We start from the raw sequence: 15,004 nt of genomic DNA on the forward strand, positions 1-15,004 counted from the left end.
TATTTTAGCCTAATAGTATTTACCAAAAATCACCGTGAATAACCTGTGGATGTTCATTTTATTCGTGAATTCTCTCTAATGTTATTTTTTTTTAAGTTCTTAGTAGTGGAAACAGTATGAATATTTTTGTTACGGGAGCAACACAATATTATATGCTGCCAAATCAGTGTATTATGTTTTCAGTGTTTACTTTGGCTTTGAGTTCGGTACTTTTTCGGTTTTGTTTCGGTTGAAGTCTATTGCTCAAGTGCTAACACGTATCCCAACATGCTTTGTTTATGCGCGTGTTCAGGTCTGAGCCACTTGTCCCACTTATACAGCAGCAGCACGCCTCGTCGAGTCTCAGTGGGATCCCAAGCGTATGTCCCTGCGTCGCCGCAGCTCATCAGCATCAACAACAATCACACTCACAACAACACTACCAACACCAGCACAGTGGGTCTTTCGGTGGATCTCAGCAGCTCCATGGAGTTGGAGGAGCAGGAGGAGGAGCTTCTGGAACCTGCGGATTTGGAGGAGGAGGAGCCTATGGGGGAGGAGGAGGAATTAGTCGAGGAGGAAGCGGATTCGGACTTGACAGCATCTACCATCAATCGGGAGACTATGGCGGCAGTCTCACCGGTCTCGGCCATGGTCATGTCCAATGCCCGTCGTCAGCCGCTTCGGTCACAGGAGTCCCAATCGCAAACTGTCACCCCAGTCCATTATAGCAGTACGAATTATTCGATGTCTAAACAGTGTATGCTTAACAATGCCAATGCCAACTCGACCGAAACCGAAACCGACAACATCATTTACACTGACATCAACGATGTGGGTCACTATAAATATCCGGACTTTCACAGCGCCCAAATGGAGCATAAGATCTCAAATAGTGAGCACCTTAATCTTAACGACCGCAACGATATATATGCCACGGTCAATCGCAAGACAAAGTCAAAGACACGCGAGAAACATTTTAGTGATGAGTTTATTGATCAGTCTATACTCCAATATACTCGAGCCAAGCAAATGGGCATACAACCACCCATGCCGATGCTACAACAGCCTAGCACATCAGCTTATGCTGCCGCCCAGGAGCGGAACTATAATAGTTTAAACTATAAATACCATAACGATCTCAATCATCCGTCGGAGTCGTCTTCGTCCTCCTACTTTGGCACCGGATTTAACACAAAACGTTATGCTCAAAATGATCGTGTTAAGTTAGCTCAATCTGAAAACTATTTGACACCATCGATCGATTCACAGAGTTCCCGGCATACGCACTCTCTTCCACGAAATTCCGAGCTGTCTGGTGTTGATTCAGTTGACTCCTACGATAGTCATTACATTACTCACCATCCAAGGCGGAGCTCAGCGGAGAAACTAGAATATCCTATAACTTCCGGGAATTTGTATTCCACAGCACAATTTGTCAAACCAGAACAGGCTGCTGTACATTATATGGATGATGAGGATGAGCAAGACGAAGATGGAGATGGAGAGGGAGAGAATATTTATGACCAGGTAGAACGTGAGTCATGGCTCAAGAGTAGCTCTTGCAAGGATCTCTTTGAACGCTATAGCAGTGCCTATTATGCTCGTGAGCAGTCTAAGCCCATGACAGCATTCGATAAAGAGTTCCTCTCGTCAAATCGCATTGATTCACCAGTTACTCGATATGATGATTCTCGTCATTCTCTTTACTTTACAAAGAATCATTCTATTGATGCTCATCAAGACTTTTCGCCTTTGCCGCATAGCAAGGTGTACTCATCCAGCTATCCAGGCAGCACATACAATACGCAAGAGCACAAGCGACACTATGGCCATCAGCAAGACTATACTGGATCACAGGATGATATATCGCAGGACAGTTACGAACTCTTGGAGAAGTATGATATAGATTTCTTTAGTGGTCGACGACGATCTGAAGACCACATGCGTTCCTGCTCTCTAGATTCGGGCAACTACATACCTAGCGATGATGAGTCAGTCTCAGAGCAGCCAAAGTATCGCTCGGCTATAGATGTAAAGTCTAAGTCGGCTGCCGATATTATGAATGAAATCTGGGATGCCGAAGATCCACGATATTTGCCACGCGAAAAGCTTTCCGTTAAATCAGATGGAAATTTCTATAAGAAGATTCAAGAAGCTCTTACGCGTACCTCAAGTCAAGAAAGTCAAAGTGAAATGTTTGAGACGAAGATCTCCCGCAGCTCGGACTCGAGCAAGAAATCCCGAGACAGTCTTTATCACACAGATAGTAAGAAATCCAGAGAAACGACCAAAAGCAAAACTTCAGTGGCTTCCAGTCAGGATTCCAAGGAATCGTTAGTAGGGGATTGTTTTGGACGAAATTATGAAATGCCAACGACCACCTGCAAGAAGGTTAAGCAGTTTAACAAGAAAGAGCTTTACGAAAAGTTCATACAGTCCAGTCAGGAATCAAAGAGTGATTATTATGATGCTGTCGAGCCAGTGCCAGATGCCGATGGCCTCTACTCACGACCAAAAGTTAAGAGCCACGACTGCTTACTCTCGGACACGCATAGTTCCACGGCAAATAGTTCTTTTTATGATAGTCGTGATACATATTCCACGTTCCCAAGCAACAAAACTCATAAAACATCTAAGGTACACTCAATTAGTCTTCAAAATGTGGAAATTGAGCGTAATGCAAAGTCCTTCGGTAGCAAATCACCTGAATCAGTATCTACGCCCGCTTCTGGTATGCGTTGTCAAGAGAAAGATATACAAACTGGTGACTCCATTGATCAAACAGCGCCCATTAAGAAATCCAATTCGCAGTCCTGTAAGATCTCAGCTTTTCGACGTCGATCAGACAGCGAGAACATTTTTAGTTTTGATCAGGATCGAATTGAATGTATTCAAAAGTACTCTAAGCAATGGGAAGGGCAGCCAAAGGATGAGAAGTCAAAGCAAAGTCCAGAATATCCATTAACTCCAGAACTTGTGTCAGAGTTTGAGAAACAGCAATCGCGTGCCGCTCATCAAAAAATCACACGAAAGGAGGAGCTTATGGCTAAAACGCATTTTGAGGAGTACAATCCTATTTTGGTACCCCTGAACTATTCACATGCTACAGTGGAGCGCACTAAGAGTGATCCAAACTCATTGGCAAATCGGGCTCGGCTTGGAAGCAACTCTCGTCGTCATGTTCTAATGCATCAGAAATCAATAGATCTCACACCGGCTGACTCAAGTGATGAAGACTACATCTATAAACAAATACCAAGTGCGCCACCTTTATGTAAAGCACATGGAAACTTTGAAATACCCAAATGCTATGAAGGACAGACAGCCCCTCAGGTGGATATACCAAAAACTGGGTTCGAGTTACCGAAAAGCTTCTTCCGAGACTATGAACGTCGATTTACTAAAGTACTAAAAGAGGATATACCTTATGTGCTTCACAAGCGACATATTATGAATGGCACGGCTCCAGCAACAGGTGCCAAAGGTCATAATAAACCAAAGTCTCCGAAATCTCCAAAATCGCCAAAGTCTCCGAAGTCACCAAAGTCTCCAAAATCACCAAAAGCAAGTGCTATTGCCGTTCCTGGTCCAGTTGATTTTCTCCCGGATATTCTTGATAGCTTGCTCCCGGCAGAAACAAAAGAGTTCTTGTTCACTCAAAATATTGATTTATCCAAAGTCGATCCTATAACACTTGAAATTGACAAAACTATTCCAATTATTCAGCTGTCATCTCCCAAACGTGATATTACCAAGCAAATGGACGCATCTACGCTGGAAAAACTTAACAAAAAGTTAAGTCAAATTGAAAGTGATTCAGCAACCAGTTCCAAAACTGAGAGTATGCAACAGCAAAAGCTAGAACAAAAACAAATGGAGTTAATTCAAAGTCTCCGTAAGGAACTACAGGCCAATGCCCGAAAGGCCAATAAACCACGTGTAATACCCAAGACAAAGCCATCGGGCAAGTCCAAGAAGGGAAAGACCCGTATAACATCGTTTTCTTCAGATGACGAGAGTTTGGATTCAGACGATGTATTTGGTTCGGCTGAGGCTATACCCGACCGTTTGGAGTTTTCTCCTCCACAATCACGCAAAGAGATTGAACCAATTTTGCGTATTGAGCAAAGTCGCCTCATCTCGGCTGCCTGGGGTCGAGGACAAACTATGAGCTCAACCGAAATTGAAGGTTCGCCACCACAGTGCCGTCGACTTGCTGATCTTGAGAGCCGTTATCATACGCAGAAGCTGGATCCACAATATGCTAACGCTACGGAACTGCGTCGAATATCAGAGCGCTCTATCTCCATACCATCCTCAGAGGATGAGCCTCATTTGCCCACGCGACGTATGGACGAATGCACAAATGATTATCAACGCAATGAAAATATACCTTCACCCATATTTGAACATGCTGAGTTCTTTCGCAGCAACGATGATATTTACGAGACATGTCATGAAGAGAAGATAAGCGGTTCAGATATTGATTACACCCTCAAAAAACAAACAGCCAAGTCTAAGGTTAAACTTATTGAAGAAATTATTGATTCTTCAATAGTTATGCGATCAAAGGGTCATGCTCCCATACTTTTTGCCCATGCCCGACTCAATCTATCGGAAGGCTCGGTATCTCTACAACGACAGCAGGCTACTCAGCAGTCTCCCACCACGGAGCGACGTACTAAGAGCCTGGATACACCTGTAATTTCCTTGCATCGTTTACCACCAATGAACGCGTTTTCCTCAAAGGATGACACCGTTGGCTTTGAGGAGGAGGGCGAAATTTTGGAAGAGAAACCATTGGAGCGTGCTAATCAAAGCACTCAGCAGGAAGACGATACAGCGGATAGCGTTCATTCCTGTGCAGGCTCTATTCCCACACAGAGCAGCTACAATACAAATCGAAAAGATTCATTATTAAATGCTGTGACTATTGACAATGAAGAGGTGCAGCTTCTTAATCAATTGAAATACATTGAAAAGATTGCTTTACAAGGCGTCAAGATAAAAGATAAAAGGAAATCAAAAATGAAGTTAAAAAGCGGCGATCATTTAATATTAAATATTCCAAAGTATCGATTTACAGACTGGTCGCCATATAGCTCAGCGAACAGTTCACGTAAAACATCACCGGGAGTTTCTAGGGCCAGCAGTATTGACAGCACCGGCAAGGGCAAATTAAAATCTTCTGAGCCTTTTAAGGGCAAAGCTATCTCACGCAGTCGTCCAGAGTCACGGCGTACCAGTGCTGATGACATCAAAGCGGGCAGAGATGGCAGAGGTAGCAAGAAATCAAGTCCAAAAGAACGACCTCGTTCAATTGAAATGCGTCGTTTGAGCAAAGATAAGAGCAAGTCACAAGAGGAAACCGAGGCAGACATTGCCAAACGCAAGGAGAGACAACAAAAGCTTTATGAATCGGCTATGAAGCAGACAATCACAATGCTAAGTCCAGTAAAGGACACGCTTCCTGCCTTCCCTGCACCGGAAGACAAAATAATGGTTAAGACCGATGGTGATAAGATAATCATCGAAACCGAATTTAAATCAAAAGCCGAGGATCACGTTTTAATTGCAAAAGCTCCACGCAAACTGGACACATCGTTGGTTAAGTTCAGTCGCAGCTTTGACGAAGGTCGTAGTCCGGATAAGCTTGATAAGGCCAATCGCAGCTTTGAAGATCGCAACAAGTCTTTTGAAGACTCTGAGAAATCTGATGTACCCGAAGACATTATGATCAAGTCACCAAAGAAAATGGCAAAGGCTCAGGAAATCAAACAGAAAATCGAGGGTAGTGTTGTACACAAGAAAATTGATGGCAAATCCAGTAGTTTAGAAAAGCCTGCTGAACATCATTACCTTGGCAGAGATGTAAAGGCACGTAGCTTAGACGATAAAAAGCAGGCAACGGCTGAGGCAAAGAAATCTGAAGAGAAACCCGCAGCTGTTGTACGGAGTGCTATTGGCGATCGTCGCATGTTTGCCCATCAATACAATGTTCACGAGGATATCGATATGCAGGCCGTCATATCAGAACGTCGTTCCCTGGAAATCTTAAAGCGTTCGCTGCCTTCTGAAGATACTCGTGATAGTGAATGCACTCATAGTCGCAAGGCTTCGACGGCTGAGAGTCTTGATTCCTTTATTTCCGTAGATGATAGTCATTCACCGGCTAGTAAGTCTCCAATACCTCCGGCAGAGGGTTATCCTCATCGCGTGCCCACTATTGAATGTGAGGAGCCTTCGATTGAAGAAGACGACATCTCTTCCGAGCGTCGGCATCTTAAAGTTGGTCGCCAGGATGTCAATCGATTGAGCTTGGATCGTAGCCGTAGTGATGAGACCGGCTCCTGGATAACTGTCGAATGTGATGAGTTTATTGGCTCTGATACATCAGACAATGAGCCGCGAAACCTGGAGCCGGATCGCAATGTTCTTGAGACCCAAGCAACATTGGAGGATGCCAATCCCCTGGAGTATTCAAATTGTGCTACACCCACATCTGATCTGAATATACTAGTCACTCCACCCAATGCCAGTCCAATGATTGAGAAATCGGTGCTCGAGACCTTTGAGAAATATACTTCGGAGAGTAAGAAGAAATACAGTCTGGAAAAGCAAAGTGACAAATCAAAGAGTTCGGATTCCTGGACAAGTGGTGAAAAGGACAGCAGTCCACAGCGTCAGCAAGATTGGAGTTTATCGGTCAGTAAGGAAAAAAGTTCCGTCGATGAAGAATCCAGTGTTAGCTGTTCTATTGCACGCCCACTGGGCATATCACAAGACTTTGGCAACGAGGAGGCCAAGAAATGTTTGGAACTCAAGCAGCGTATGCTACAGTTGGATGTTGCAGCTAAAGATGCCGATATAGATATCACTCCAACTGGTTCCAATGAGCAAACACCAACCAATGAACCAAAGATAATCATTAAGAAGCCAACAACTCCTACCCTGGAAAAACAAAGCCCAATTGATTTAGGGAATAGTACCGAATCCTACTTGGATCCCATTGAGGAACGTATTGCCAAAATACTTCAAAGAACGGAGGACAGCGAGTCCAGCTCTGGTGGATCCCGGAAGCCTCCGAAAATTGAGAAACCGGTACGTGCAAATGCTGGCAAGAAACTTTCTGTAACCAAAACAGAACACGGGAAATCTGGCAGCGATCGCAGCTCACAAGAGTCAAAGTCTAGCTTCGACTCAAAGGGATCACTAAGCGTTGAGTCACGAGGATCTTTTGAAACTGAGAGCAGCTCTGGATCATTAGGAGCAGCTCAACGTAGAGGTGAACTGGCACAGAAGGAACAGCAAAGCACTTGGAAAGCGTTCCCAATTGAAAGCTCAAATAGCTCTAGCACGGATGATCCTTGGCATCACGTAGAAACGGATGGGGGATATGAACGATATGATGCACAAAATCCACTGCGAGATTCATCGGACAGTGACATCAAAGAAGTCTCACCGGATGAACAAAAGGAGAGCGATACTAGCTATCAGGATGATCTGAATGACTTTCCAACCACCTTTGGCTACCCAGCTATGACCAGCACTCTTGGTGGTATTGGCGTTAATCCTACAGATATCATTGGCTACAGCACAGGCTTCACTTTAGGTCGAACCCTCTCTAGGATTTCCGAGCGTAGCACGGCTTCGGAAAAATCCAGTATGGAGGATGATGTCAGCAAGGCGTCGACGCATTCAGTGAGCATGCGGGATGAATCCGTAGGATCGACTGATCATCAACCAAGTCTAAGCTCTGACTCGCGGAGCAATACAAATTTGGCCTATATATCCGATGCTGATCGTCGCACCTCTGCTGAAATGCCAGAAATACCCTGCGATTCAGCGACTGCAGATCGACTTTCTAGTATTGGTAGTTTTAACGAACCTAAATCGCCCACTTTGGTGACTGGTCGCTTTTCAGTTACACATGTGGATGAACAACAGCCAGAAGATCTTGAGCGGCACACACTTATGTGTTTGTCGAATGCAGGTAGCCAAGACTCAGAGGACTGGCCACTACCAGAGATACCGTTCGATCATGTGCCTGTCAAGCCGCCAGAGACAATGTATTCCATGCCTGATTTGGATAAACCGGTGCCGAAGTCTTTCTGCTGGAAAGCAAGCTTGTCATTCCAACAATCGCAAGACTCAGTGGATTGGCCCTCACCACCATCTAGCACAATCGATGCACCCATTGTAGTTGAGAGCATAGAAACTTATTATGCCAGTGAGGTGCAAAGCGCCGATAAGGTTCTGGTTGACGACGAAATGAATGCAGCAGGACCACCCGATGTGGCTAAGGTGTTGCCATATGAAGACACGGCTTATCTAATGTCAGCTGCGTTCGAAGACAAGGACTTTGGTAGCGAGAATATACAATTAGATACCGTCAGCTGTCTGAGCTCTACACTAAGTGCTGCGTCTTGTTTGTCATCCTCGTTCAATGTCAGCTGTAGTACATCCTCCACACAACCGACAGCTAGAGCTGCCGCTGAAATGCGTAAGGGCTCCAATCCAGAAGTGATTGTGGCACAACCCACACGCTCTCCAGCGCCACGTAGTCCAATCTCGGAAGATGAATTATTCTCTAACGACGACGTCTTCATGCCTGGCACCATTAAGGTGCAGTTGTCGCCAGACGCACAGCTACGAAAACTTTCGCGTGGCTCAAACAATTCAGACACTTCGATTGATGATATTCTTTCCGGAAGTACGTACCTGGACGACCAGACAACAGTACGACGAAATTATGAGGCTCGGTTGAGTAGTGGTGGAAGCTGCAAGAAATGCAGTCATTCCAGTCACTCCGAGGAGGAGACAAGCTCCATAGGCACTGATCTAGATGGCACCGTCCGCATGGGATTGCAGCAAAAGAAATGCACGCACAGTTCCCACTCGGAGGACACATCGATTGGCTTAAGCATTTCAGAATGGTCGACAGGAACCAACACAGTCCGACAGTATGCGAATCTATCCGGCTCTGATAGTCTATCGGCTGTATCTACACATTCTTGCGCCAAAAGTGAAAAATCCAATCATACCAAATCTAGCATTAGTTCCATTAACAAGTCCGCAGAGAGCCTGAATGAACAGAGTGGTAGTTTTTCTCATAAATTTAGTGGTGACAATGGTTCTTCTGATGGTCTACGATACGATATGCTGTCCAATTCTGAAACTGACAAGTTGAGTGAGCCAACCTCGGCCACGCGAAGCGATGACACCACTCTTACCCTTACAGAGATGGCGCACACAATCAGTGAATGGTCCACATCGAGCAGTCGAACGTTGGTGGGCGTGGTTCCCGGCGAGTATTTACCGTTAAAGCAGCCACGCGTTGCCTCCAAGCCGAATCTAAGCTCACCCAGCGAGGAGAAGCGCTGCTCCTTGCCTCAGGTGCATCGCCGCAGTGGAAGCAACGGTAATCAGGCGCGTTCCAGTCAAGATCATACGGATCAGCCCATAACTTCAACAGGCCCAGAGACAAGTGCAGCGGCACGAAAGCGTCGATCGCTCGAAATGATGTCCAAGCTATACCAGAGCCAGGAGATTTGTTCTGAGTCCGAGTCGCCTTTCGTCGAGCGGTTGTATGCCCACAGCGAGAAATTAACGGAACGCTACCAAAGCCAAGAGTTTGTGCCCCTCCACACAACCAGCAGCAGCAGTACAGTCAACTCTAACACAACAACTACCACAACCACTACTCAGATACAAACGCAACAATCCCAACAGACCCGACACAAGCCTCGCGCACCACAGCCGCCAACAAAACCAAAACCAGCTGTCACTAGACCCATAATGCAAGCGCTTCTCAACAAAATGAAACAGCCAGGCTTGGCGGAACAGGCGGCCGCTGCTGCCGAAGCTGAAGAAGCAGCAGCCGCAACAGCTGCTCAATCCCAGAGGTCAACAGCTTCCGCTCCTGTTCCTGCTCCTGTTGTAGCTAAACCAATGCCGCCACCTGTACCAAGTTTGCCGCCGATTGTAACTCCAAGTGATTTACCAGGCAATGTGTGTGCACCACCGGCCAAACCACTCGCTAAACATCATAGTTACGATGACAAGACGCTATCGAAGACCCAAATACGGGAGTTCAAAACAACAAGCAAACAGCTACGACAGTCAAGCTCCTTCCATGAGCATATGCTCAGTAAATCCCAGCAGAGTAGCCAGGAGCTACCCATGAGGATTGACGAGGAACGTGATGCACACTCCACATCATCGGCCACAAATACGACAACTACAACAAATACCCTTAACAGCGAGAGCACCGAGCCCAATTCACCGCAGATGCCACAGCGAGCGGATAAATTGATACGATGCTCTCCTTACTACTCGAGCAGCCTGAGCTCCGAGTCACCACCAAATCAGCTAATCCAGAAACCACCTCGAAAGGCTGCTGCTGCTGCAGCTGCTGCCGCCCAGTTGGGCGCCGCCGCCGCGGTGGCAACGGCTTTGAAAAGTCCTCCCAGTGGCAATGATACGGACAGCTCTCTGGACGTTCGTGGTCAGGATGTAAAGCAACTGCGAAGTCGTGGCTATCGGAAGAAACGGCAGCTGCCAGTCAAGCGTATGCGAGCAAATCTAAATGCTGCTGCTTTATTGGAACAGGCTGAGAGTAGTGAGTGCTCCGAGGGCTATGTGCCCGAAATGGACTCGGGTAGCTCGGAATACTCCTATCAACGTGATGAACAATATTTGGAGTTCGATGAGGAGCTCGAACGCGAACAAACCGATGAATATGATGATTATCCTCAGTATAGCGGCGTCAGCAAGTTTGAAAGTCTCGACATGAGCGATAATGTGGATGAGATGGGTTTTCCACGTTACGATCGCCTGGGTCACATTACTAAGCCCATGTACCAACCGATAGTAGATAAGCCGGCGCCTGCCAATCATCCAATGCCACCTACCAGCGGACAACCTGTTAAACCTGTGCGCACCAAGAAGCGTCAACTGAAGCGTGAAGACTCACAGGTGGCCAGTACATCGAGCGCTGCAGCTCAGCAGCCCCAATCGTATCATGGACGTAGCTACTGTAATCCCGAGGAGAGTGAATATGAGTCGCATGGTGGTGGACTCTCCGATGAGCTGGCCAACTCTAGTGAAGACAGCGGCGCAGGTGGGGCTGGAGGTATGGGAACGATTCGACGAGTAACGAATCGAAGCTCTCTATCAGCTGAAGCACAAAGACAGCAACTGCCATATCCGGACTTCCTGTGCGACTACGAGACGGAACCCATTGAATATGAGCGCTACGCCTGTGGCTTGGATATACGAGTTGATCCCCCTCCAAAATTCCATGATTCAGATGACCTGAGTGATCACTAAGTGGAGATTTTTTAAATATCAGCAGCATTTTCCATTTCTTAAGTTGCCTTGAACAATTTTTAGAACAACTCTACGACTTTTTACACACGATCCAAGTATAGCCAACTTATTTGTAATTGAGACTGATTTACGACAAACTGAAAAACAAAACAAGAATATCGTACAATCCAAAAATACCAACACTAAACCAAATGAAAAAACTAAGTGCTGCTAAAAAAAAACAAGATGAGTATTCATACAACCCTTGTAAGGATTTAAATAAATCAAACTGATATTTTAATCAAATACTATATATTAACAAAACTATGAAAATCAATACCATATGTCAGTGGAGAAGAATATTGAGGATGTTGAAAATGGAAATGGAAAGCAGTTGGAGTTGCAGTTGGATTACTTCCATAGAGTCTATATAATGTTATAGAAGAGCCAAAAAGATATTAAAATAACAAACATTTATAAAGCGAGTTGAGCAAATTTTAATGCACTGTTTAATCATCGAATAATAATATTAATTATTAACAAAATACAACAAAGATATTTAAATGTTATTTAGCAAAAACAAAACAAGATGAAAGAAAACCGACTTAGAAAAGAGAAGCATAAAACTTTATGATGAAATAATTATTTAAAACTTAATTAAATTACGATAAGTATTTGATCAGTATTACGTATTATCTAAATAATAAGTTCGAGTTACAGTGTCAAATGTTTAATCTACCCAATAACACAAAAATTTATATGTCGTGCTATATGCCAAACCTGCTTGTCAAGATCTCTTATGCAATATTTTTATCAGAATTGTGGAATTCACGAGGAAAGAAAAGCATTTATTTGAGTCGATCTATGAAAATTCTAGATACTTTTTTAAATATATGTACTTATATATTATATTTTATATAGATCTTATGCTATTTACATAAGTTTCTAATTTTGAAGCGGAAACAGTTTTAAAAGAAATCGATAAGTAATTATATTTAAAAACCCTTGAGAAACATCAAAAAGTTGTAATAGCTTTAGTTCTAGTACTTAAATGTGCCAAAAAAAAAAATCTAAAATGGAAATGTAAAACTCATTTTGACAGTTCTCTTATCTCATAGATTCTCATCGATTCCACATAAACAGTAACATGTTGAAAGTAGAATTGTTGTAATAATGGAAGGAAGAATAAGCCCATGTTATGAGTTTAGGTCAATTGAATTTAAACCTAACAAAATAAATTGAAACCCTGTTAAGTTTGCAAAACCCAATCGATCATTTTTATTATATTAGTGGAAACGAGTATTAAATTGTTAAGAATGATGCGAATTAAGATATATGGTAATATGTAGAGTATGCAGAATATACCCAACGTACAATAATTTCAACTATTCATTGGATCAAAAGTATTTTAATCAAAATAAAAGATACCATTCCTATTGACACTTTAATGTTTAGCTTTAGTATTAAATCAAATCTACAAATAAAATCTGTGTTGAATTTTTGGAGAGTTTATATCGTTTTTTACCCACTTAGACCCGATTTTAGTTAGTTAGCTTAGTCAAATGTTTTTACATTTTTGTAAAGTGTACATTTATAAATATTATATATATTTTATATTTATTGAGTTTCTATGTGCTCTCAGAATTTCAGTTACTTACTAACTGATCTCTTCAGTGTAGCTTCCAATTTAATTAAGGGTTAAATTTCACAACAATTATTTTACATAAATACGAGAAGTTTTATCTCGTACTTAGTAAAGTAACTTTAGAAAAGAGCAAGATTTAAAAGTGAGATTGCTCTAGATTCAGTGCAGTGGGTATACAAATTAAATATTGAAATATAAATAAATTATTGTCTACTTCTTCGAGAGCAAATTAATGATGATTTAAAATTAATTTACATTTAAAGTGGTAAACAAAAAATCAATATATAAAACATTAGCTGAATTTTAGCAAGTAAGAAATATAAAAATTAAAAGCAAAATCCAAATCGTTTAACACTTCTAACTCAGTTGATGACACACATGATTTTTAAAAATTTTAAGAATCAATTTCATGATAAAGCGTAATTTAATTATTGATGAAAAATCTATACTTGAGCAACCGATTAAACCAGTATTAAATTATATAGAAAGACAAAATAAATAAATAAAACTTCATTAATCAATCGATAAGACTTTTTGACTTCTGCAGCAACCTTTATAATTTCAATTATGCATTTCTTATTTTAAGTTAGATTTTAAATTTACTTAATCTTGTTACTTTTATTTTAATATTATCATTTCATTATTATTATTTGGGTTTCAGATGTCTATCACGGCATCAACGGCAACATGTCACTGGATAGACGCGGTGAGATTGCTACGCCGTCGAACCGTTATGATCTTACGCTGGGTTCCGATAAATCATCATCTTTATCGCGCTCTGAGGCGGGTACATACGACGTCATTCAGGCAGAAATCCAACATGCTAAGCGGCAAGAGCTTGCCACTGGCGTAGCCACTGCGCATAATGGACTTAATGGTAATGGATTGCCTCGGACCAATAGCCACGACGTTGACACAGAGGTCAAGAAACGTAAATGGCCCACAGAGCCAAGCTATTTTCTGGCCAAGGAGTTACTGATGACGGAGCGCACATACAAAAAGGATCTGGAGGTACTAAACTGTTCGTTCAGGCAAGTGCTGAGCTTGGATGATGTGGAGCAATTGCAGCCATTGTTCGAGCTGCTTGATTCGCTGTCGCAGCACCACAATCTCTTTCTGCGAGATATCGAGCATCGCATGGTGCAGTGGGAGGGACGCGGTAATCATGATTCCCATCGCATTGGCGATGTCATGATGAAGCACATGGGCGCTCTGCCCATCTACGACGAGTACGTGCAGACCCATCTGGACATTTTACACTGCATGAATGATATGTACGAGACGGATAATCGTTTCCAGCAGCTCTACAAGGAATTTGAACAGCAGAAGGTATGTTATCTGCCCATTGGTGAGCTGCTACTGAAGCCATTGAATCGTCTGCTGCACTATCAACTGCTGCTGGAGCGACTTTGCGATTACTATGCTGAAGAACATATCGATTATGCCGACTGCCAGGCTGTCTATCATCTGCTTATACGCAGCACCAAACCGATTCGCATCCAACTCCCTGACTCGGCCAACTTTGTGGAACTCTGCGAACTCCAGCGAGATATCAATTTCGATCAGCTCGTGCAACCTCATCGCCGTCTTATACGGCAGGGCTGCCTGCTGAAGCATTCAAAGCGTGGCTTACAGCAGCGCATGTTCTTCCTCTTTTCGGATATTCTGCTCTACGGTTCCAAGTCACCATTAGATCAAAGTTTTCGTATACTCGGTCATGTACCAGTCCGTTCGCTACTAACCGAGAATGCCGAACACAATACGTTCTCCATATTTGGAGGACAATGTGCAATAACGGTGAGTGCTGGCACCACCGCTGAGAAGACCCTCTGGCTAGCCGAACTGTCCAAGGCGGCGGCCGATATTAAAAGCAAGGCACCAAATACGCAGCTGCAGTTCACAACACTTAAAAATTGCAGTAAGTATCTTTTAAAACCTATACTCTAGTTGTTATAGTACACAATTCTTAATACTTAACTACAATTTTTCATCTATAAGAGCATGCTAAGCCTTCTAAAAGCTTCACATTAAAAAATAATTGTTTTTAGATTTATTAGAGTAGATAAC

The 15,004-nt window shown here is 43.2% G+C and overlaps 2 protein-coding genes across 5 annotated transcripts in view; one reads left to right on the top strand and one right to left on the bottom strand.

The window, feature by feature from the left end:
* LOC117576439 (microtubule-associated protein futsch) overlaps nt 1-13,440 on the top strand; it is a 30,909-nt gene extending 17,469 nt beyond the window's left edge. For all 4 annotated transcript variants that reach the window (XM_052007912.1, XM_052007910.1, XM_052007911.1 and 1 more), the window contains exon 11: nt 293-13,440. In XM_052007912.1, coding sequence (XP_051863872.1) covers nt 293-11,313 — 11,021 coding nt within the window. In that variant the 3' untranslated portion in view covers nt 11,314-13,440. The remainder of the gene's footprint in view (nt 1-292) is intronic.
* Nucleotides 13,441-14,094: 654 nt separating this feature from the next.
* LOC127566166 (uncharacterized) lies at nt 14,095-14,784 on the bottom strand. The gene has a single exon (XM_052007921.1). The coding sequence runs from the start codon at nt 14,552-14,554 to the stop codon at nt 14,294-14,296; it is 261 nt and encodes an 86-aa protein (XP_051863881.1). The 5' UTR covers nt 14,555-14,784; the 3' UTR covers nt 14,095-14,293.
* Nucleotides 14,785-15,004: the final 220 nt, after the last annotated feature.

Source organism: Drosophila albomicans, chromosome 2R, assembly GCF_009650485.2.
Source record: "Drosophila albomicans strain 15112-1751.03 chromosome 2R, ASM965048v2, whole genome shotgun sequence".
NCBI lineage: Eukaryota > Metazoa > Arthropoda > Insecta > Diptera > Drosophilidae > Drosophila > Drosophila albomicans.